Source organism: Pelobates fuscus, chromosome 5 (assembly GCF_036172605.1).
Source record: "Pelobates fuscus isolate aPelFus1 chromosome 5, aPelFus1.pri, whole genome shotgun sequence".
In the NCBI taxonomy this organism is placed as follows: Eukaryota; Metazoa; Chordata; class Amphibia; order Anura; family Pelobatidae; genus Pelobates; species Pelobates fuscus.
Window position 1 is genome coordinate 12379860 of NC_086321.1, and position 26330 is coordinate 12406189.

Genomic DNA, 26330 nt, shown 5'->3' on the forward strand with positions numbered 1-26330 from the left:
GTTTATGCAGCCTTAGTCACACCTCCCCTGGCTATGATTGACAGAGCCTGCATGAAAAAAACTGGTTTCACTTTCAAACAGATGTAATTTACCTTAAATAATTGTATCTCAATCTCTAAATTGAACTTTAATCACATACAGGAGGCTCTTGCAGGGTCTAGCAAGCTGTTATCATAGCAGGGGATAAGAAAATCTTAATTCAACAGAACTTGCAATAAAGAAAGCCTAAATAGGGCTCTCTTTACAGGAACTGTTTATGGAAGGCTGTGCAAGTCACATGCAGGGAGGTGTGACTAGGGTTCATAAACAAAGTGATTTAACTCCTAAATGGCAGAGGATTGAGCAGTGAGGCTGCAGGGGCATGTTATATACACAAAAACTGATTCATTAAGCTAAAGTTGTTCAGGTGACTATAGTGTCCCTTTAATGTAACACCTTTTTAACAAACTACATTGTAACAGTTTTAGCTATAATGGTACACTTTTTTTAGACTGCTACATTGTTACAGTTCCCATCTTTACTCTCCATCATCCACTCCTAAACCTAGACTTCATCAACCATTTTCAACTTGCAGACAATTTTTAGGCTTTGCTTTAAAGGGACACTATAGTCACCAGAACAACTTCAGCGTATTGTATTTGTTCTGGTGAGTATAATCATTCCCTTCAGGCATTACAGCCTAGGGGTACCTCCACTGGCCACTCCTATGATGGCTCCTAGAAGTGCTTCCTGGGTCAGTGCTGCAGACGTAAATACAAGTAAGATTTCACTATATTTAGGGAGGCAATGGGGGTGGGGCACGCGGGCTAGATGGTGGTTTTAACACTATTGGGTCAGGAATACATGTTTGTGTTCCTGACCCTACAGTGTTCCCAGGGCCGGCGCTAACATTAAGGCGAATAAGGCATTCACCTAGGGCGACGGCCCTTGGGGGGCGCCCACCGGGAGGTTTCCTGTAGGGCTGCCCTGCTGTTGCCTGGGGCTGGTGTGCTGGGCGAGCGGCTTCTTAGCCACCCCCCAGCGCAGTCATTCAGCTGCTGGGCTCTCTCTGCAGCCACTTGCCTGCTCGGGAGCGGGATATGCTGTAACCCCAGCACCCGAGCAGAGCACTCAGCTTCCAGCAGGCAGGGGAAGCCGGGACATGACTTGGTATCCCGGCTGCCCACTGCCTGTGAACACCGGAAACACTCTGAGGGGAGCAGGAAGCAGCATGTGCTCACAGTGCACGGCTCTCCTGCTCCCCCCACCAGGAACAGCACCAGCTACCTGCAGGATGGACCCCTCTGCTCCATTCATAGCACTTATGAATGGTCCATCTGAAGGTAAGGGGAACTGATTATGTGTATGAGTGTATGATGGTAAATTAGTCTGTGTTTATTGAATTGCTGTGTTTGTGTGTGTAAATAAAGTGTGACTATATGTAAAGTGGTGTGAGTTTGTGCTTGAGTGACAGTGTGTGTGTTAGTGAGAGTGTGTAAGTGGCACTGTGAATGTCACTGAGAGTCTGTGTGTAAGTGAAACTGTGTGTGCATGTCAGTGACAGTGTGTGTGTGTGTGTGATGCTGTGTGTGTTAGTGACTGTAAATGACATTGTGCATGTCAGTGAGAGTGTGTAAGTGACACTGTGTATGTCAGTGAGTGTGTGTGTGTGATACTGTGTGTGTTAGTGACTGTAAATGACATTGTGCATGTCAGTGAGAGTGTGTAAGTGACACTGTGTATGTCAGTGAGTGTGTGTGTGTCAGTGAAGCTGTGTGTATGTCAGTGATAGTGTGTGAGTGTCACTGTGTGTGTGCTAGTGACATTGTGTATGTCAGTGAATGTGTAACTGACACTATGTCAGTGAGAGTGTGTGTTAGTGAAAGTGTGTGAGTGACACGGTGTATGTCAGTGTTTGTGTGTGTAACTGGCACTGTATGTCAGTGAGTCTGTAAGCGACACTATGTATGTCAGTGAGAGTGTGTGTTAGTGAGAATGTGTATGTGACATTGCATGTCAGTGAAAGTGTGTTAGTGAAAATGTGTATGTATGTCAGAGTGTGTGTGACAGTGTGTGTGCTAGTGTCTGTGTGACCATGTAATTAGATACTTATATATTAAATTATATTTAAAATATATGTTAATAGAATTCTATATTAAACCGAAAAAATGTTAGTAGTAACATAAATTAAATCTCAATATTATTACAAATGAAACAGCACCAAATGCATTGAAAAAGAGTGTGTGGATATATTTATTAGGCAGTATGTGTCTATTGATCTATGCATTCGGCAGTATGAGTGTATGAATGTATTTATTAGGCGTGTGTGTGTGTGTGAGGATTTATGTAATGTGCATATGGTTGATTGTATGTAATAGGCAGTCTGTGTGGATGGATGTATTAGGCAGTGTGTTTATATGGATGCATATACTGGATGAGTGTTTCTACGCAGTGTGTTCATTACAATTCAGAATTTAGTAAATAAACCTGTGAGCCTTCATGAGGGGGCGGCAAAACGGATTGCTGCCTAGGGCGTCAAGAATCCTTGCACCGGCCCTGAGTGTTCCTTTAATATATATAATGTGTTTTAAAAAATGCTGGCTTATTTATTTCATATCTCTTCTATAGCAACCCTATCTAAGGTTCACGATGAAAGGAGGTAAAGGGTCCATTTAGACAAAATTGAGAAAGAAAATGAGAATTTAAAGGGACACTATAGGCACCCAGACCATTTCAGCTCATTAAAGTGGTCTGGGTGCAGTGTACCAGGTCCTTTAGCCCTGCAGTGGTAATTATTGCAGGTTTTTAATAAACTGCAATAATTACTTTTGAGGGTTAACTCCACCTCTAGTGGCTGTCTACCAGACAGCCATTAAAGGGACTTAAGGGTCGTTAGGCAATTTTTAGTTGTCCTCATGCTACGCATCTGAATCACCCAAAACCCCCTAGGAAAGCATTGTATAAGCGAGTGCGGCGCCCTGCACAAATGCGCGTTAGGTCCCCCTGCTGGCTGACGTTGATGGGGGAGGAGTGGAGCCGAGGGACAAAGGCTCTGGAATCACGTAAATGACAGAAATGGTTTTTCACTCCTTCTGCACCATCGGGAGGGAGGGGGGGGCGGGGGGGTGTAGGAGGGGGCACTATAGGGAGCTATTGTGCCAGGAAAACAACTTTGTTTTGCTGACACTATAGTTTTCCTTTAACAACTTCACTACCCAGCACTTTAGAGTAAAACAAAATACCCATAGCATGCTTTCAAGCCACCATGAAAATTGAAAAGTAAAGTTTTTAAACTTGGAGCAGGTAGTGTGTTGGGTCTATGGATCAAGTGGGGTGTGGGGTGCATGGAAGGTATGCAAAGGGATGTATGAGTCAAGTAGAATGTGGGACGTACACAGAATGAATGAAACAAGTGGGATGTGTGTTGTATAGAGCAGGTGCAGTGTGGGTACATGGAGAAGGTGCGGTGTGGGGTGAATGGAGCAGGTGCAGTGTGGGTACATAGAGCAGGAGGGGTGTTGGGGTGTATGGAGCAGGTGCAGTGTGGGTACATGGAGCAGGAGGGGTGTTGGGGTGTATGGAGCAGGTGCAGTGTGGGTACATGGAGCAGGAGGGGTGTTGGGGTGTATGGAGCAGGTGCAGTGTGGGCACATAGAGCAGGAGGGGTGTTGGGGTGTATGGAGCAGGTGGGGTGTGGGTACATAGAGCAGGAGGGGTGTTGGGGTGTATGGAGCAGGTGCAGTGTGGGTACATGGAGCAAGAGGGGTGTTGGGGTGTATGGAGCAGGTGGGTGTGGGTACATAGAGCAGGAGGGGTGTTGGGGTGTATGGAGCAGGTGCAGTGTGGGTACATTGAGAAGGTGGGGTGTGGGGTGAATGGAGCAGGGTGGGTGTGGGTACATGGAGCAGGAGGTGTGTTGGGGTGTATGGAGAAGGTGGGGTGTGGGTACATGAAGCAGGAGGGGTGTTGGGGTGTATGGAGCAGGTGGGGTGTGGGTACATGAAGCAGGAGGGGTGTTGGGGTGTATGGAGCAGGTGCAGTGTGGGTACATTGAGAAGGTGGGGTGAGGGGTGAATGGAGCAGGTGCAGTGTGGGTACATGGAGCAGGAGGGGTGTTGGGATGTATGGAGCAGGTGCAGTGTGGGTACATAGAGCAGGAGGGGTGTTGGGGTGTATGGAGCAGGTGGGGTGTGGGTACATTGAGAAGGTGGGGTGAGGGGTGAATGGAGCAGGTGCAGTGTAGGTACATAGAGCAGGAGGGGTGTTGGGGTGAATGGAGCAGGTGCAGTGTGGGTACATGGAGCAGGAGGTGTGTTGGGGTGTATGGAGCAGGTGGGGTGTGGGTACATGGAGCAGGAGGGGTGTTGGGGTGTATGGAGCAGGTGCAGTGTGGGCACATAGAGCAGGAGGGGTGTTGGGGTGTATGGAGCAGGTGGGGTGTGGGTACATAGAGCAGGAGGGGTGTTGGGGTGTATGGAGCAGGTGCAGTGTGGGTACATGGAGCAGGAGGGGTGTTGGGGTGTATGGAGCAGGTGGGTGTGGGTACATAGAGCAGGAGGGGTGTTGGGGTGTATGGAGCAGGTGCAGTGTGGGTACATTGAGAAGGTGGGGTGTGGGGTGAATGGAGCAGGGTGGGTGTGGGTACATGGAGCAGGAGGTGTGTTGGGGTGTATGGAGCAGGTGGGGTGTGGGTACATAGAGCAGGATGTGTGTTGGGGTGTATGGAGCAGGTGGGGTGTGGGTACATTGAGAAGGTGGGGTGAGGGGTGAATGGAGCAGGTGCAGTGTGGGTACATGGAGCAGGAGGTGTGTTGGGGTGTATGGAGCAGGTGGGGTGTGGGTACATGAAGCAGGAGGGGTGTTGGGGTGTATGGAGCAGGTGGGGTGTGGGTACATGAAGCAGGAGGGGTGTTGGGGTGTATGGAGCAGGTGCAGTGTGGGTACATTGAGAAGGTGGGGTGAGGGGTGAATGGAGCAGGTGCAGTGTGGGTACATGGAGCAGGAGGGGTGTTGGGATGTATGGAGCAGGTGCAGTGTGGGTACATAGAGCAGGAGGGGTGTTGGGGTGTATGGAGCAGGTGGGGTGTGGGTACATTGAGAAGGTGGGGTGAGGGGTGAATGGAGCAGGTGCAGTGTAGGTACATAGAGCAGGAGGGGTGTTGGGGTGAATGGAGCAGGTGCAGTGTGGGTACATGGAGCAGGAGGTGTGTTGGGGTGTATGGAGCAGGTGGGGTGTGGGTACATGGAGCAGGAGGGGTGTTGGGGTGTATGGAGCAGGTGCAGTGTGGGCACATAGAGCAGGAGGGGTGTTGGGGTGTATGGAGCAGGTGGGGTGTGGGTACATAGAGCAGGAGGGGTGTTGGGGTGTATGGAGCAGGTGCAGTGTGGGTACATGGAGCAGGAGGGGTGTTGGGGTGTATGGAGCAGGTGGGTGTGGGTACATAGAGCAGGAGGGGTGTTGGGGTGTATGGAGCAGGTGGGGTGTGGGTACATGAAGCAGGAGGGGTGTTGGGGTGTATGGAGCAGGTGCAGTGTGGGTACATTGAGAAGGTGGGGTGAGGGGTGAATGGAGCAGGTGCAGTGTGGGTACATGGAGCAGAAGGGGTGTTGGGGTGTATGGAGCAGGTGCAGTGTGGGTACATGGAGCAGGAGGGGTGTTGGGGTGTATGGAGCAGGTGCAGTGTGGGTACATAGAGCAGGAGTGGTGTTGGGGTGTATGGAGCAGGTGGGGTGTGGGTACATTGAGAAGGTGGGGTGAGGGGTGAATGGAGCAGGTGCAGTGTAGGTACGTAGAGCAGGAGGGGTGTTGGGGTGAATGGAGCAGGTGCAGTGTGGGTAGATGGAGCAGGAGGTGTGTTGGGGTGTATGGAGCAGGTGGGGTGTGGGTACATGAAGCAGAAAATGGGTTGTGGTGTATAAAGGCAGGAGGAGTGTTGGGGTGTATGAAGGGATATGGAATCAGTGGGGTGTTGTATATATGGAGCAAATGAACTTAGCCTATCATCATTATTCATTATTCCCTGTTTCTCGGAGAATGGGTTCATTTCAGTTTAGCTGGATTTCAGATCCATCCTGATCATGGAACCTCTCCTGTACCTTGGGTGGGTATGTTTCATGAGCTGACACACTGAGATCCATGCAATACATACAATGCTGAGCCTCTCTGACTGAAGTATGGCAAACATAGCTGGATAAACAAAATGTCAAAGAGTGTAAAGCTATTGTGTGATGTACGAGGCCACCAAACAGTTTATCGACTAAACTCTCCCCACCAGTGCCAAGCACGAAACGAATCTCATGTGAAAATATAAAAAAACTCTGAGCACGGGGGGTGGGGCCTGGCAGCCAAGATGGCCGGACGCGTTTGCTCTTAGCTCTGGCCGCAGAGGGCATAATCTCTGACCCACCCGGGTCTACCTACACTGGAAACGAGCAGCCTGACACCGGGTGTTGCCTGGCACTCGACGAGACGCCGAACGATACCTGAATCATCCCGATCGCCCAGCGGGAACCGGAGCCCAGCGACGTGATCTGGTCTGCAGCATGGCAAGTGGAATGACCGGGGGAGGGACGGCCGCTCTCTCTCGGTCGCAACACGCTCACACTCTTGCAAGGGCTCCCCCCACCTGCTCCATACACCCTATGGACCGGTGGGGGTTATCCCGGTCCCCACCAGCCCTCAACCCACAGCTCAGCAGGCTGACGGACCTCTCCACAAACGAAATGACACGGCCGGATGGCCTCACAAAATGGCGCCCGAGCGACCGCAATCAGCATGCCCACAGACCCTACTCCAGGGCACTAACCCTGTGGACCACCTTATGGCACGGCTTGACAGGCTCTTCCAGAGGTTCTGGGAACGCCTGGAAAGCCGCACCAGGCACGAGCAGACCCAACACGGGACAATGGCACAAGAAGTCAGTGGGGGAAAGGAGGGGGGGCCACCACGTGGTAAGCCGCACGGTACAGTCTACACAGACCGCGCCAAACACCTTCCCAGGCCGAAGGCCACAAGGAGTAAGCCTCCAAGGTACCTACCGCATCGACGGAAGCTTGACCGCCGCTGGCGGCGACGTAACACCCAGGCTTCACGCAGCGCCCGACGAAGGGGAGACCCGGCCTCACTGAGACACCGAGTCTGCGGACCGCAGGTACAGGCCTTCACTCCGACCTGGGGCTGGATGGCGGCCCACACAAGCCCGCACCACTCTACTCCCCAACGGACTACCCCAGTCCACGCAGCAGCCTTCCCCAGCAGAGGGATCGGCTAATCGAGATCCCGCTGCCCCAAAGCCCCACTGCAGGCTGAGAATCTCTGGGGACAAGACCGGAATGGCCCATGACTATGCAACACGAACCCCCCTATCTGGCATAAGCGTCCCACTGGACTTGCTGCATAGCTATCTGCACGCTAATGAACCCTGATACCGCTGGACTAGCTGCTGTGACTCTTTAATGGACATGCTTTGTTCCGTAAGGGTTTGAATAGCTCACACTGTTCATACTTGAATGCCTAATACATGTTAAGCTTGGCAAACGCTCCAATCGCTGACCCTCACACTCCTGGAGTACGCTCGGTGTGTTAGACACTGATCAAAATGTTTTTTTTTCTTATCCTAGCAATAAGGTTAAGCTGTCGCTAAAGAATGTTAGCTACACTACTACATGTCTTTCCAGTTACTTATGTTTTGAACCCACATGGACCGTCCGTGGTTATCACTGCACATTAAACCCCTTGTTTAGCCAACTTCAGTCTGGTCCTGTCGGCCTAGCATCTCTTTAGCCTGTTACTACTTGATAGGCTCGCTGCGAGCTGCCCGGACGTGAGACCATAATATGGGCTGGTTGGATGACTAGGTACCTCATCCATGCACTGTTAACATATAATCTAGAAGAACGGGGCTGACTAACTACCTAACACACTAATTTCACACTGACTGTGAGGTCGTGAGAATAGCATACTCTAAGCCCTGATGTACCCACACTATAGTTCCGCATGCATCCCAAGTTAACACGAGACATCACTATACTAGAAAGGTACTGCTTTAACACTATCGCTGTATTATTCCCTTGATCTAGACTCGCAAAAAATGTAAAAATGAGGCATCACTATCCTGGAAATGTTATATAATTTTGCCACATGATGTATCAATCCTATGCTGTTAAATACTCGTACATTTCCTTTGCTTTTCTTCTGTATCCCATCCTATATGCCTTTAATAAAGAAAGATTGACAAAAAAAAAAACTCTGAGCACTTCATCTCTACGCAGTCACCAGCTGCTAACACCATGCCCATCATACTGTGAGGGTGTCACCGGGGCTCAATAATACACGTTCTGTCGGTGATGCTCGGCTATTAATGAGCGGTGTGGACGCAACCATTAAATGACTCTTCTTACATAAGCAACCAGGACATGCTGCAGTTATTGTTGGTGTATAACCACAGCCTGAAGCAGAACGTGATGTTTCCTGGAGTTCGGGACGGCTTGTTTTAAAACGAAGACCAATGAAATTCCCTAGTGCTTCGGTACCAGCGTCCCTCCCTGCTCTGCGAATAAGAGTGGGATGCACAGATTGCATTTGGCCTGATGCCCGGCTGTGCATCTCCTCGCCAGCATTATTCCACGGCTTGTCAACTGCAGCCCTTAAAGCACAGACACTTCTATTAAGCCAAGATAATTAGCCATTACTATTAAATCCATGCAACAGCTGAACATTACATTGGAAATGCCGGCTGAGAAATCATTCTATGTGCACAGACTCCATAGACCTAAAGAGGAACTGCAGAGTTTCCTTGAGTGGAATTAAAACTCCCCATCCTATCAGATATGCAATGTAAGCACCTGCTAAACATGGGGCCCACGGTGCAGAGCCTTATGCAGAGTATTGTGCTCAGCAGAGCCTTGTGCAGAGTATTGTGCTCAGCAGAGCCTTGTGCAGAGTATTGTGCTCAGCAGAGCCTTGTGCAGAGTATTGTGCTCAGCAGAGCCTTGTGCAGAGTATTGTGCTCAGCAGAGCCTTGTGCAGAGTATTGTGCTCAGCAGAGCCTTGTGCAGATTATTTTTCCTTCACGCAGAGTTTGTCAGACTCCTCCACCCCCCCAGAGAGCCATTAACTACCTCCATTACTCCAGCAAAGCCTTGTGCTCTGTGTCTATGTATTACAGTCTTGTATTGTTTGAGCCACCTCCATGTACTGAGCACGGTACTCGGTACTCCTTACTGTTTCAGCAATATCTTGCTTTCCTGATGAACATTGTGCTTGTTCCCCTTTCTGCAGATTCTTCTGTTATCCCCTTCTCCCAATGCAGAGCGTAGTGCTATCCTATCTGTTCTACCAACTTCCCTTCAGAACATTGTAATGTTTTCATCCACTTTAGTCTAGTGATATCCCTTTCTTTCTCTCTGCAGAGCCTTGTGTAACATCCGTTCCTTGCAGAGCCTTGTGCTATACCCTTCCTTTGCAGAGCCTTTATCACCGCTTTCCTGCAGTCACAGAGCAATGTGTTACAGCTTTACACCTGCAGAGCCTTGTGCTATATCCTTCCTTTGCAGAGCCTTGTGCTATATCCTTCCCTTGCAGAGCCTTGTGCTATAATCTTCAATTGCACAGCCTTGTGCTTTATCCTTCCCTTGCAGAGCCTTGTGATTTATATTTCCCTCGCAGAGCCTTGTGCTATATCCTTTCCTTTGCAGAGCCTTGTGCTATATCCTTTCCTTTGCAGAGCCTTTATCACCGCTTTCCTGCAGTCACAGAGCAATGTGTTACAGCTTTACACCTGCAGAGCCTTGTGCTATATCCTTCCTTTGCAGAGCCTTGTGCTATATCCTTCCCTTGCAGAGCCTTGTGCTATAATCTTCAATTGCACAGCTTGTGCTATATCCTTTCCTTTGCAAAGCCTTTATCACCGCTTTCCTGCAGTCACAGAGCAATGTGTTACAGCTTTACACCTGCAGAGCCTTGTTCTGCTGCCTTCCCCAAGCAGACTTGTGCTACATTGTAAATATTGTTATACAATTAATTAAATACCATCAGTTTCAACGCTTCGATGCTTTCAAGTAAACATAATTGTTGATCCAGAAGAAGGCAATTAAAATGCTTAATTCATTATTATTGGTTTTATATTCAAACACAATTTTATGTTTTTACTGCACCTGCTATACAAAACAAAAATCCTACACTAAACTTGATATTCCTGACCGTTTTACATTAAATGACACCCAAAATGGCAATCGAAAGGTACATGCGTAATATTCCATATGAAACTCTAGATATATTCACATTTCAAGACTTTTCTATTACCTTTAATCAGTTTTGTTAGGGAAAAAAAGCAAACATCCTATATCTTAAATGTTTTATATTAACCGGCAGAAAATAGCTTTGCAGAACAAGTCTGCACACTATGCCTTGCATAGACTGCTCTAATTTCTCTCAAAGGCTGTTCGGTAGAGATTTTTTAATAAATGACACAGGCAGACTTCAATGTTCTTGATGTAATTTCACTTCTTGACCTCGAAATCAGTTTCATTTCTCAGTTTCTCAAGCGGCTTCCTCTCCCTGACCAGTTCATTCCTCCACCATGATGATTCCCTGGTGGATCTGTCTGCGATTATTCTCTCATCTGTCAGGTGCTCTGGGATGTGTAAAAATAGAACGAAGCACCTCTGTAGCTGAGCACAGGAGCGAACGGATTTGTAACATAAAACTCAATATTCTATTTCCTAAGTTAAAAGTGTCTCTCAGTTCCCCGTTTTTGATATTTTTTGGTTTAGGAAACTGCAATGATTACAGTCGAGCTAATGAACAGTGTTAGTCTGATGCCATATGGAGAGGTGATACCTTTTTATAGCATTCACTCTCAATGTATCATCCACTGGATGTGGACCAGTACTGTCTTACTCTGTACTGGTAACTAACTCCAAGGGGAGAGAATCAACCACATGGAATGTGTACACAGCCAACTAAACATAGGGTCTCAGAGAATGGGTTCATTTCAGTTTAGCTGCTGGAGATCGGGGTTGTGACTCATCTTATGTCTGAAGCAGGACTTGGACTGGTACCCAAAGTCAAGTCAGATACCAAAAACCCAATGCTATAGAATACACTCTTGGGCTACAAAGACCACAACAGGGCAAGGAAGTGCTGTAAGTGGACAGTATAAATAGGTCTAGGTGTGTGGTGATAGGTTAGGCAATAATTAGGGTAATTGGTGCAAAAAGATAAAATGTGTTTTCACCCCATAAGTAATTTAGTCTACCTTCATAGGTAGGCATAGTGCCACAAGTCTACGCGTATGTCCCTTAGCGTGCACCTGCGTCTAAACACAAATGTGGCATCAGTCGAATGTCAGGATGCGGCATAGGTGGCGATCTGGAAACGGCTGAGGCACAAGGATTGGAGCGGCGCGGGCCAAGAAGCGGTATGACACTAGGTTAGTGATCCAAAGATGTCCAAGGCCAACAAGTGGAACAGTTTACCTACTGCTGGCTGTATGAGGATGAGTATTGGAGTGTTACCAGTACTTTGGCAGGTTTTACAGGTAGTACCCATCAACAGGAAAAAATATGGAGCCGTCAATTGGTTATTGAACCGAAAGTACTTTAATCTTCATCTCAGAGTCTTAAATGATGATTGGGGTAGCATTTTTAACTTTGATTTAATTCTGATTATGATTTATCATTTGATTGGTAGCACGGCAAACTACAAAGCACATATAATCCTTTATCATGACTGAAACCACTGGCCTCCCTAGTGAACCAATGATCATCCTGAAAACCCGTTAGACCTACATCTCCTGTACACAGGAAAGGGATGTTTGTTGTAGGAGAACAGGCAGTGATAACCTGAATCCTAGTGCTGTGTTTTATCATGTTGCTCACACTTTAAATGTTTCATCTATTGATAATCACTTCTCTATTGTTTGTAATAAGACGTTTCATGGAAAAGGCCTGCCCAGACACATCACTGTAGGGAAGCAGCTACCGAGATTAATAGCCCATAGGCAACTTGGACGAAGCAAGATAAATGGCAAATTACTTAGCATGTACCATAAATTCAGGAAAATTCTAAAAAAATAAGGAAAAATATGCAACGGTGCAATCTTTACTGAGATCTTTTTCAAGCTTGAAATCGGAATGTTTTGTGTTTTTCCTGATTTTCCTATAAAATCGCTGGATACGTGATCCTCAGTTCCTGGTCTCCATTTGTTTTTCCTAAGAAGCAGCAGTCTGATTTTAGTTGAAAAAAGTAGCCGAATCTACCATTTAAAACAAATGTTATAACTGCTTAGAAGCTATGGAACTGTGCTTCCACTTCGCATGACGGCCAAGCACAGCCCCATTAGTTTCTTTCTGAATTCGTACTCCCATTGATTTATTATGTAAAGGTCTGGTTGTTCTACGAGCTCCAGTTATCGAACAAATGTAAACTAGCATATTATGGGCTGGAGACAATAAGCCCCATTTTATAAATGTAGTCATCTACATTAGATTTCATGCTGATCACAGTAAGAATTCACCTCGCACCTTCTTGAATTCCACAAAAACCTCACTGTGCAAAGCAGCCTTCAGAAGCACATTATACATAGTTATGATAATTGGTCTTCAGTAAATCTCACCCATAAGGGATCCCCACGCTTATTCATGAGAAGAACTGGAGACAATGTATCTCTAACCATCCATCCATCTATGTGGATATCAGTAACACACCTTGTTAACAGTGCCCCCATGGGTCTCGAGTGCAGTGTGGGGATATTAAATATGAATGTAATATTAGTGTGAGAAAATAAATACCGTAGTGTAGAATCCAGGTATCTCTCAAAACCGTTAAGTGTCAGGAGAGTCGCTCCCCATTTAGCAATAATCTGTGCTTCTAGTAGTTCAAGAATAAGTGATTAATAAAATAATGTGGCATTGAACTTAATTAACACATTATTCTAAATGGGTAAAATTTCCATTGCCTGGTTTAAGTGCCAGCCAAATCTTGAAAAAGAAAGTCAGGGGTTCAAGGTGCCCAAATACAGACCCATGTAATGACAATGGCAACCCCTTCCCAAACAAAATACTCCAGATCGTGGCATCCTCAATTATGACAGCGATCTTTGACCTAAAAATGTAAATAAGAATTTATAACATTGGAAGCTCAATTAAACCATCCATGGTACAGACCATTTATCCCTCCAAAATCCAGGCAGCATGTGAGCTTGGAATACAGTAGATATATAAGCCTCCCCTTGCGTATCTGAGTGAGCTAAGGTTGCACCACATTCAGGTGTAGTTCAGCCCACAGATTACATCATCCATGCTCTATGAATTTATGACGTTTTTTTTTTTCACGTTAGCGTGTCTCTCACATTTTGTGAGAAGGGCTGCACACGGAGTACTGCTGACATGTTGCCTGGGCAGGGAGGCAGAGACATGCATGGGATACACCATCCAAACTGTGCCCACACTATTCAAAATGTGCAGTGTGAGTCCATTCGATAGATTTAGACAGCAAAGAACAAGGCATGAATTTATCCTTTGATGCTGGAGCACAAAGGGGATTTTTTTACAGAGGTTGATGTGAATTCTCACAGGGGACACGCTGTCCAAATGTACTAAAAGATTAAAAGTAAAAATTAAGCTACCTGGAACTTTAAAATGCTCTGGTCACTATAAAGATATACAGTACTGCTGGGCCAGTCAGTGAAATATATGTGACCAGTCACATTCCACAATGCAAGCTGCTTGAGGCTGGGAGGAGATTCATGTATTTTCTCCATTTATAAAACAATTGTTCAACAGGTCCCTTATCCAGAACTAACCATATTTGTAGGTAAGAGGTTGAATAGACTGCAATACAGGTCGAAAGGTGTAGGGGACATCTGGAGGTTATTGTACTAGCACAGTGTTTCCCAATTGGTGTTCCGCGGAACCCTAGGGTTCCGTGAGAACACACTTGGGGTTCCGCAAATGTTTTTTTTTAAATAAAATGGGCGCGGGTGGCAAGGGAGCAGTGTCTCAGAACCCTCGCACACACTTCAGTGATGCTGGAGCCGGAATATGATGTCACTCTGGCTCCGGCATCACTAAGAGGAGCACGGGGAAGCTGAGCAGGGAGATCATTGCTCCCTCGCCGCCCGCATGCCTGCCGCTCAGCAGCCCCACTGGACCCCAGGGACCGAACGCTCAGCCCAGCAGCCCCCACTGGACCCATGGGACATAGAAACTCCATGCCAGCTCTCCCAAAGGTAGGGGGGCTAGGTGGAGTAAAATGTAAAAAAATTATTGTATGTGTGTCTGTTAGGGAGTTTGTATGTGTTTGTGTGTCTGTCAAACAGTATATGTGAGAGTGTATGTGTGCTTGTCAGTGAGTGTGTATGTGTTTGTCAGTGAGAATGTATGTGTTCTTGTCAGTGAGAGTGTATGTGTGTTTGTATGTGTGTCTGTAAAAGAGTATGTGTGTCAGTGAGAGTGTATGTGTGTCTGTCAAAGAGTATGTGTGTGTATCTGTGTGTCAAGGTTAGTGTATGTGTCACTGTGTGTATCTAAGTGTGTATGTCAGTATGTGTTTGTGTGTATGTGCCAGTGTGTATCAGTGTATTTGTATGTGCCTATATGTGTGTATGTCAGTGTGTGTTTATCTGAGTGTGTGTGTGTGTGTGTGTGTATCTGTGTCTCAGATACATACACACACACACACACACACAAAGATACACACTGACACAAATATACACACACTGGCACATACAAACACAGATATACACAAAGGCACATACACTTATATACACACACCTTGACACACAGATACACACACACACAGATACACACTGTGCATCAGATTCATACACACTGGCACATACAAACACAGATACACACACACTTTGACACACAGATATACACACACAGATAGATACATACATACATACATACACACACACACACACACACACACACACACACACACACAGATACACACTGTGTGTCAATATGTGTGCCACTATGTGCCAGTGTGTGTGTGCGTGCGTGTGTATGTGCGTATGTGTGCGTGCGTATCTGTGTGTCAGATACATACACACACCAATACACATTGACACACATATACACACTGGCACATACAAACACAGATACACACACCTTGACATACAGACACACACTTTTTTTTTTCCAGGGGTTTTACGATGTTGATACACTGTCAATGGGTTCCACTGGAAAAATTAATTGGGAACCCCTGTACTAGCACAATTTATACAATGTATAATATTACTTCTCTGAATGAAATCCAGCTAGCCATCTAGACATTAATATGTAACTTGTTTACTGAGGGAAAATATCACTTACACAATAGTAACAACTCCAACCGATTTCTGTGTGCGCCATCTCGGTCACCTCCAGTCCATTGTCATTGCGCAGATATCCCATTCGGCTTAGACAGCCATCGTGGAACACTCTGGAGCAGACTCGACAAGGATAAAGGCTTTCAGCGGTCCATACTTCACAGATATCACACATCTCGTCATTGATGATCTGTAAAGGAAGGAGAAGGTCAGTATACTACAAACAAGGTATGGTTTATTAAACATATGCTGAAAATGGCCATTAATGATATAGACGCCGTAACAAACAGTCCTTCCTTACCAATGTTTTAGAAAACAGAACCTTACACAGTCAGATTTACGCCATCACAATCAAGCTGGATTAGATGATACCTTAAAGGGACACTATAGTCCCCAAAACAGCTTTAGCTTAATGAAGCAGTTTTGGTGTATAGATCATGTCTCTGCAGTCTCACTGCTCAATTCTCTGCCATTTAGGAGATAAATCACTTTGTTTATACTGCCCTAGCCACACCTCCCTGCATGTGACTTACACTGCTTTCATAAACACTTCCTGTAAAGAGTCATCTAATGTTTACACTTCCTTTATTGCAAATTCTGTTTTTGAATTTCTTATCTCCAGCACTGTTAATAGCGTGCTATACCCTGCAGGTCCAGTTTACAGAACAGAATATAAAAGCTTTTAAAGTAAGTTATATCTGATTGAAAGTGCAACTATTGTGTTTTCATGCAGGCCCTAAAATTAAAAATAAGGGGGGACCTACTGCCCCCCCGACCCCCACCCCTGTGCGGCGGGTGGGGGCCCTAAAATAAAAAATAAGGGGGGGACCTACTGCCCCCCCCCGGCCCCCACCCCTGTGCGGCAGGTGGGGGCCCTAAAATTATCAATAAGGGGGGACCTATTGTCCCCCCCTGGCCCCCACCCCTGTGCGGCGGGTGGGGGCCCTAAAATTATCAATAAGGGGGGGGACCTACTGTCCCCCCCCCCCCCCCGGCCCCCACCCCTGTGCGGCGAGTGGGGGCCCTAAAATTCACAATAAGGGGGGGGACCTATTGTGTCCCCCGGCCCCCACCCCTGAGCGGTGGGTGGGGGCCCTAAATACAAAGGGGACCCTAGTTAACCCTTCCCCCCCCAGAAAAAAAAATATCTCCCTACCTACCCCCCTCAACTAAAAACCTGTAAAAAAAAAAATGAGATAAAAACAACTTACCATCCGATGTTTTCTTTCTTCTAAAATCTTCTTTCTTCAGCCCCAAAAAAGGCCAAATAAAAAGCCATAATAACCGACGCAATAAAAAAAAAAAAAAAAAAACCCGAGCGCAAAAAAAATAATCCATCTTCACCCATGGAGGGCTCCGCGCAGACTGAGCTCCGCAGGGCGGGGGAAGGCTTATAAAGCCTTGCCCCGCCCTGCAATTAGGCTAAGAACACTCTGATTGGTGGGTTTAAGCCAATCTTGGATGGATTTCAAGCCATCCAATCACAGTGCTCTGTGTCATTTTACAAGCGTGGGAAAATTCCAAAGAACTTTCCCACGCTTGTAAAATGACACAGAGCACTGTGATTGGATGGATTTCAAGCCATCCAATCACAGTGCTCTGTGTCATTTTACAAGCATGGGAAAATTCCAAAGAACCCACCGCTCAGGGGTGGGGGCCGGGGGGGGACAGTAGGTCTCCCCCCCTTATTGTGAATTTTAGGGCCCCCACCCGCCGCTCAGGGGTGGGGGCCGGGGGGGGGGCAGTAGGTCCCCCCCTTATTGTGAATTTTAGGGCCCCCACCCTCCGCACAGGGGTGGGGGCCGGTGGGGACAGTAGGTCCCCCCCTATTGTGAATTTTAGGGCCCCCACCCGCCGCTCAGGGGTGGGGGCCGGGGTGGGGACAGTAGGTCTCCCCCTATTGTGAATTTTAGGGCCCCCACCCGCCGCACAGGGTGGGGGCCGGGGGGGAAAGTAGGTCCCCCCCTATTGTGAATTTTAGGGCCCCCACCCGCCGCTCAGGGGTGGGGGCCGGGGGGGGACAGTAGGTCCCCCCTATTGTTAATTTTAGGGCCCCCACCCGCCACTCAGGGGTGGGGGCCGGGGGGGAACAGTAGGTCCCCCCCCTATTGTTAATTTTAGGGCCCCCACCCGCCACTCAGGGGTGGGGGCCGGGGGGGGACAGTAGGTCCCCCCTATTGTTAATTTTAGGGCCCCCACCCACCGCTCAGGGGTGGGGGCCGGGGGGACAGTAGGTCCCCCCCTTATTTTTAGCTTTAGGGCCCCCACCCGCCGCTCAGGGGTGGGGGCCGGGGGGGGGACAGTAGGTCCCCCCCCTTATTGATAGTTTTAGAAAGCGAGCTGAGCTGTCAGTCAGACAGCTCAGCTCGCGAACGCGCATTCCGCGCACATGCGCAGTAAAGCGCTGAATTTCTTCATAGGGCGGCTGTCAATGCCACTCTATGAAGAACGCGATTGGTGCAGCGCGAAGCCGCGCATGCGCACCACATCGCGATGACGCTTCTCTCAGAGAAGCGTCCTATTGGGCCCCGCGATTTCGTCGTTTTGACGAAAAAGGGGGCGCGGCATGGCTGGGAGCTCGGCGCTGGAACGGAGGTAAGTTTTTAATATAAAAACACCTCGAAAATTATTTGCTGGGGGACCTGCTGGGGGACCTGTCTTTCTTGCTTTTATATGTTGACTATAGAGTCACTTTGAGCCCAGTTTTAAATTGATACTAAGTGATAGCTTTGGTGGCACCAACAGCATAATATCATTAAGAAGTTTTTAAATTGTGATGTTATTAAAAACAAACACACTATACTTGACGGTCAGAACATTTTAACGAATGACGACTAACACGAGATTGTTCCATCTTGGCTATCTTGTCCTAAAATGTGAAACTCTTCTATTGAATAAATCTCCTAGCTGACTGACAGACCCTCTGGCCAGCAGACTATATGCAAAACGTTTGGAACAGAGGAACAAATCCAGGACGGCGGACAGGACCTTGAATTTGGGATGTTAGCGGCAAATCTGGAACCGTTGGGAGGTGCGCACCTGAAAAACTTCCCAGGATGCATTGCAGGAAATAAAGATCAGGAACATCGTAGGTGCCATGTGATTGCACATGTTTATATTAAAATGACGAATTGGTTAACATTAGGATGGGATCCAGAACCGTGCCGTCCAGACACCTTATGATTCTGCAGGTTAATATTCTGCTTGCCGCTACTTTTAATAATTGAATACAGTTTTCTTCCAGCACAAGCTTCAAGTGCTTTAGTGAACTTTCAAATAATGTTACAAATGGTTCCGAAATTGATTTTCCCCAAAGCTAAGTGCAGAAGTATGGATTGTGGATTTGGAAAGGGATTGTTATGTGGTATTTGATGTTGGGTGTTCTGAGCCCTAATTCAATCGCTTCCCACCTTCACTTTATATTAATGCACTGTGAAATGTTTCTACAGAATGTGCTAGATCAATGGGAGTTTAGAATGATTGCGGGGGAGATAAACAATGGAAATATATTAAAGGAACACTGTACTGTACAAACCTGCACTTCGAAAGCTATAGTATTGCTACCCCTAGTTATATATAGGCACCCCGTCCCTTTTCCAATAAACTTTATAAAATAAAGCTATTTACTCACCTTTTTCCTGAGCAGTGACTCCCTTGTCCCTTGCCCATATCCCTTGTCCCTTGCCCATATCTCTACCTTTTGCAAAGTCATCAAGGAGGCATTGCTTCCGATGGTCCAAACCTATTTCCATCATACAGGAGCATTGGGGACCTGATGTGCATGCGCAGAGAGTGTTGCGCATGCTCCAATGCTTCCTAGGAAACCATTGAAACCAGCGCTTTGCTTTGAGCTCCTGTATATGGAGACAGACTCTAGAGGTGGATTTAACCAACAATTAATTCCAGTCAGAGTTTCTCTTGTTTTCCACATTATGATGGGCTACATTATGATGCGCTACAAACATGGAATAATCTTTCATCGAACCAGCTGTAATAGATTAAGTATCCAAGAAAATAGATAAGTGGAAATAACACAGTCTTCTTCTACGAGGTCTAAAGAGTCCAGCAACGTTTGGAAACTTGAACACAAAACCACTAAAGAACCAGATGTGATACACAAGTCATTTTATCAAGGTGATCACTAACTCACATCTTCACAGAAATAAATATAAACAAAGCAAACATGACATGAGCAGGCACCTATTAGTCCTGATATCTGCAGGACAGTCCTGATTTCAGGGTCCTGTCTCGTTGTCCCAATTTAGTTCCCTGATGTCCCACATACAAAGAAATCAGAAAACTATATTTGGGCAGCACAGCGTGAGCTCACAGTCACTAGGACTCTGCAGGGAGACATTTAGCAACACTCTCTGCCAGGTCCTGCAATTTGGGGGCTGGCCAGACAGACACCTCCAGTCCTTTAGTGGACAGTTCTTTCCCCACGTAGGCCGCTAATTATGGACAGCACCACTGATGCACATCTCTTTCTCAGGCCCACCCATCCGTCTCGGTCTGCATACCGCCCAATGTTGGGAGGTATACATGACACCACAATCACTGGTCTATGGGCTTTAAAGGGGACTGCCACATCTCTGGAATTGACACATTTGAAAACATTGAAAATCACCTGTAAAGTTGATTTCATGAAACGCTCCATTTTACTTTACATGTGTATTTAAGAGCTGGTTTAAAAGTGAACAATGTATTTCAGTCCAGATATCAAATTACATCATAATCGAGTCCAGAAAAGTAAAAACCAGGACAGACATTACAAATGAAGAGGCGATATAGAAACATTGTTCCACTTCTCCTCTTATAACAATGATTGACACAAGAGCACAAGAGACCCGTGCCAGACACACAGCTTCATTTTCATTGTCAAACAGAATAACAAAGGCAGACCAACCAGGGCATCCTCACGATGACATGCCTTACAACGGTCCGTACCGATTTTGCCTGAACAGTACCAATCTTTGCGGATACCAGGGAACTGTCCCTAACAATAATAATACAAGCCCATCATTAGACAAGCTTCCGCTATGTTCAGGGCACCAGATGGGCTAGCTGAAATGATGGATCGACAGTATGGCGTGCGTTCACACTAGGCTTGTCTGTCATTATCTTGGGTGCACCCACCCCCTTTCAAAAAGGGCTGTTTCGTTCGGTTATAGCTTGTGACTCGATCGCATGACTGTTCCACCACTTTACCTCCCTCCCACCAGTGTCCCAATTCGATCAACGGTGTGAAACAGCAAGGGAAACAATTAATGAGGGCTCCCCTGGGTGGCCGCTACAGTACAGACGAACGCCAGCCAAGGGGGCGTTCGTGGATTGCTTCCCGACTTGTTCGTCTACCAAACGAGGACCGACCCGGTGCCCCATTAGAACGTTGCCCCTAATTAATCAGAACGTTTGCACTTGCAACATAAGTGTGAAACAGCAACGTTCTCGCTGGCAACATTGTGTGACACTGCAAGGGAAGTAATTAATGAGTGCTCCCATGGGTGGCCGCCCTTTCATATAGACGAAAGCCAACCAGCAGAAGCATTCGTACCCCGAAAGGAGACGCTTCCCTTGCAGGTTTCAGCACCGGAGCCTTGCGAATGGAGAATGGTCAGGGAAGGTGCCCTGGTGGGGATGCTTGAACTTGGTGGGGACACTTTTAGGGCACTGGCTACTTTGGCGGGCTTTCCTGTGCCTGGGAGACAAAGGAATAGTTTATTTTCCCGCGCCTTTGCTTCCAGAAGACCCCTGTCCGTTGGGGATAGAGAGATCCCTTGTATGTGTGGTGGGCTTTCTGTACCTGGGAGACAAAGGGACAACGACCCCCTCTCCCGCATTTGGCTCCCGGGGGCCGCTACAGAGGACACTATGGACATTGGGATACAAAGGGCTGGTGACATGGGGTCAGATAGCAGCTTTAGTTAGAGTCAGCAGCCTATAACAGATGATGTAAGAGCAACTCACAGCTTATGGTCTTTTTTACAGTTTTATTTAAAGCAGTTTAGGGGCAGCCGGTGTGTGCCTCGGAGATTGTAATTATTCCTCTTTCGAAGTAGAGAACTTGTGTATGGATTTCTATAACATTCTCGGCAGACTTGCTTTTAGTGAGCAGAAAAGGCATTTAATTATTATATCAGGAAATCAAATGGAAAAATAAGTCAGCTTGTAAAAACAGATATACTGTTTGTATTGTAACCTTAAACCATTTCTAATTCAAAGCATAAAAAGGGCTCGCAGACATAGCTAGGGTCCATGCAATGTCAATACAGGCCCTGCCGCCTTTTTGGAAAATAGTTTAACAAAGAGTGACAAATACAAATTGGTACTGTAATCTATACTATGAAACACATAGAAGGAGATTTAAGAAGACTTCTTTTTCTTTCTAGAAGTTGACACTATGTCCTATAAATCCAAAAATGAATCCATCATCTTGCTCAAAACAAAAGAAATCCAAGAATAACGTAGGTAAAGGGTCATTAATCTTCTCCAATTGAGCCATGGTTATAAAAATATAAATAATCCCCAAACGGCGTTATCCACTATAAACATTAAGAGATGGCCACCTTCCTTCCTGCCATGAAGAGGACACAATAAATGTTATCAGCTGCTGCTATATATATAAAGACACATTAACCCCTTAACGACCGCGGATGTACTAGGTAGTTCGGGAAAAAAAACGTTGTTGAGGACCGCGGATGTACCTAGTACGTCCGCCGCAACTATGCATTTACCTGATCGCTGGCGATCCCTCGCCGGAGATAACGATATGGGGACTTGCCTGGAATCTCAGGCAGTCACCCTGCAGGCACTGCACAAGCCAGCTATTCCAGCCATGTGATTGCGAGGACCTCTCGATCACATGGCCCGGGGGGTGGTGAGGGGGGACGGAACAGCCGCAGGGGGTTTTGTTGCCTTAGATTCCGTATGGTAGTCCAGGAATGAGAATTACCCCCATGATGGCATACCATTTACAAAAGTAGGCAACCCAAGGTATTGGAAATAGGAAATATCTAGTCTTTTTTAGAAGCCACTTAGTCACAATCAATGGCCAAAATTAGCGTCAAAATTATAATTTTTTGCATTTTTCATGCAAACAAATATTAATGCTAACTTTGGCCAGTGTTTGTGACTAAGTGGCTACTAAAAAGACTGGACATACCCCATTTGTAATACCTTGGGTTTTTCTACTTCTGCTAATGGTATGCCATCATGGGGGTAATTCTAATTCCTGGGCTACCATTTGGTCTCAAAGGCAACGTAACCAGTCTGGCAAATTTCAATGTGTATAAACTGAAAAATGTAACGTGCTATATTTGACCCTGTAACTTCCCAAAACACCATAAAGCCTATACATGGGGGTATTGTTTTACTTGTGAGACAATGCTGAATACAAATGTGTGTACTTTATTGAAATAACAGCAAACAGTATTATGACATTCACAGTTAAAATGCCATGCAGAACTAAAATATTAACAACATTTCTTAAATTCTCAATTTTCTTTTAGATTTTTTTCATATTTAATTATGTTTCATATATAAATATGTGATATTAAATAAAAGCCCTGTTTCTCCTGAACAAAATGATGTATAATAAGTGTGGGTGCATTTAATATGAAAGAGGTGAATTACAGCTAAACATAAACACCGCAGAAATGTAAAAGCCAAACTCAAAATAGTGCCAAAATAGAAACATAGAATGTGACGGCAGATAAGAACCATTCGGCCCATCTAGTCTGCCCTAATTTCTAAATACTTTCATTAGTCCCTGGCCTTATCTTATAGTTAGGATAGCCTTATGCCTATCCCACGCATGCTTAAACTCCTTTACTGTGTTAACCTCTACCACTTCAGCTGGAAGGCTATTCCATGCATTCAGTAAATTTGATATTTCTGAAAGACTGATATCCAGGCTTCTGAATCGACCAGATTTCCTTAGGGCAGTTCAGATTTTAGGGACTTGTCCCACTGTCCTGGTATTGTTCCCTGAAATTGTACAAATCCGAGGGCAGGACAGTTTAATACTTTTATTATAAAATGTTATTAAGGATACAGCTCATCTATAAGGCCACTGGAAGAGAAATATTCAGGGTTATTTACTAAAACGTTTATTTATATTATTACACATTATAATATTACTACAGCTTTTTGTAATATTACAGCTGTTTGCATTACTCCAATTCTAGTTCATTGTATCATTACAGTTTGTTGCATTGTATGGTTTATTGCACCATTCCAGCTTAATGCATTATAACAGCTTATTGTCATTGTGATGATGTAAGGAGGTGAAGTTGAAGTGGTTATAGTCTCTGGAATCCCCTAGCCTTATCCTTCCATTCAGCATTAAGCAGTTTTTAATGTTTCAATGTTAAACGAGAGTCCCAACAGTTCTGTGTTACTTGGACTGAGGAAGCAATGGGAGGCTCTGATTGGCTGAGAGTGACAGCATTCAGCCTATCACAGTGCCATTGTATGGTTACAAGGAAGTGTGACATTTTGCATTAGACATACAGGTGCCGGACCACACTTATAATGTGCCTTTTGAGCTTAAACAGGCTGGTGGGAGATAATTACCAGGAGCCTTGGCCAGTGTCCTCTATAGCCCAGTTGGCATTAATAGCAGAACTGCAGGAACATCTATAAAAGGATGTAAAAATCAGTACTGCCTCATCTCCTCCACTGTCAGTGTGTGAGGCTGGACAGGAAGTGGAAGGGATCACTTCCTGGCTGTCCACTAACAGCCTCCACACAGGAAATGTCTTGTAGGAGGAGAAGGGGGAGCACTGAGTGATGCACACTGTATGACAACTCTAATATCATCAATATGAATGGTCTGCAGAATGCAAATAACCCTCAAGCACTTAAAGCCTAAACCAGAAAATAAACTCTATTTTTAATTTTAACTTTGTGCTTACAGGCACCTGACATGTAAATCTGGCCCTGCCTACAGTGTCCCTTTAAATCACGGGAAGAAACCCTGCTGAATCCTGACAAGAAGAGTCTGGAACAGATAGTGTCCGTGGAAGCAAATTTATTTGGATTACATTTTCTTTCCCAAACCAGGCCATGTGGGAGTAATTCCACATCTTTGTAGCGTTTGAAATGGCCAAAGAAAATTCCTAATCTTATGATACAAGGAAGATAAATCATCAAAGACCCAGCACAGTTTTTAATTATTTTTTTTAGTAATATATTTTCTAGACAGTGCCTAAAGAAAAGTGGTTAAACCCTGACTTGGACCTTTAAAATGTTCACATTTGAGAAATGTTGAAGGAAATTTGAAAAAAAATTAACAGGTGGACACAACTGTCTACTGTCCTATTAATCTTTCACCGGGGACAGTATCCGAAGAACAGAAACGTCTGCTCGCATTTATCTAGTATGGGGGATGTGCATCCTTCAGGGATCCCTGGGATCTGCGTCCTCACTTGCTCGAACACCGAATGTGACACTTTGTATTACTGGAGAAAGGACAATGTGACAATAACTCTATTATTCAGGCATTTTACGAGTGGAGGGGTTTTACAATAGCAACAATCCCCTACCTGGATTTACATATCAAAGTATATTAGCATCGCCACAAAGCTCTTCTCTTGCCAAAAAAAAAAAAAAGAGAATACGGTAATTTATTTTCCACTACTACTTTATATTCCACTACTTCTACTGGAAAAAATCACAGAGTGTAGAGAATATTGATATATTTTGTAGAATAAATTTATCCTGGAGATACGTGACATATACATGAATCTGTAGCCACATGTGAAGGCTCCTGTTTGCAATTGACATAACGGGGGACAATGTGACACCCCATGAAAATATTGGATTTTTCTTAAAACTACAGAGGGGTATCCAGAACACCCGCAAATATCCATTTCTATTGGGGGCATCAAACAATAAAATACCAAATATTTACACGTTTAACCTCTTATTGGCATGCTCAAAAAAAACCTAGTCTCAATCTGTCTTCAGGTTTAAAGCAGAATGCTCATATCTGACACACAAACATATGGAGGTCCAAGAATGGGGGCATTACAGTAGAAAAAGAGGGACGGAGGGATTTGGGTTCTCAAAAAACGACTCTCCCAACTACATGGGTACACTTGGGAGGTATGGAAATAACCAGGCATACCATGTAAATAACAATAAATATTACCAGGGCTTTAGAAAACAAAAACGCAACACATAGGATCATGAAAAAATCTTACTGCATTGTTTCAGCTACAATTCTGTGAAATGCGTTGAGCAACTGTTCTACACATGTAAACATTCAATGTAGCCATGTTATACACCACAGGTAAACACAGGTAAAAAAAAAAAAAAAAAATCAAAGCAGGAACGTCCATTACATTGTGATTACACTCTATTAACCTGCTGGTTAATATTAATCTGGTTTACATGCTCATCGAGGAACACTTTAGAGGGTTTGAATGGAGGTGGTCCCAGGACACTGGTCTATCCAGCATTTCACAGCCCACCGATAACCATTTATTGTTATAAATATCAATACACAAAAAAAGTCTAAATTTACTGGATTTACACAAACACGTTTAATATACTTTAAAACCAAGTATTTCCACAGGTTTTACCTAAAAAGGCTCAGTCGGAGTCTGTTATATGCTCATACCAGCTCTGTACTGGGAAAAAATATTTCGATGACAGTCTTTGAAGACCAAGTGAAAGGTTTAGCACGAACCACAAAGTAACCAAGAGATGTGTGCTAACTGTATTCAGTCAGTAGGCTGCCTTCCACTAAAAGCTCACACATTCTTTAATTAAAATGGTTTGGGTCACAGCACAGATTAATTGAACTCTGCAAGTGTTATACGATTAATGCAAGTGAAATGTGTTCAATCATTCCTACAGGAACTTGTACAGATGGATGAGCTGATGTTAAGAAGCTTACATTTTAATTATAAAGTGTCTGATTGGATATCTAATTGCAGTTAATCCATCCCTGTATTGTCAGATTCTTCTATTATAGTTAATATTCTAATTTCAGGTAAAAGGGGAAAAAAGAGAGGAGGGAGGAGCACG

The 26330-nt window shown here is 45.5% G+C and overlaps 1 protein-coding gene across 1 annotated transcript in view; it reads right to left on the reverse strand.

Annotated features, from left to right (window-relative positions):
- The window catches only part of PHF24 (PHD finger protein 24), a 154520-nt gene that overhangs the window by 34106 nt on the left and 94084 nt on the right, over nucleotides 1–26330 (reverse strand). The window contains exon 3 of the mRNA XM_063456708.1: nucleotides 15301–15486. Within this exon, the coding sequence (XP_063312778.1) occupies nucleotides 15301–15486 (186 nt within the window). The remainder of the gene's footprint in view (nucleotides 1–15300; nucleotides 15487–26330) is intronic.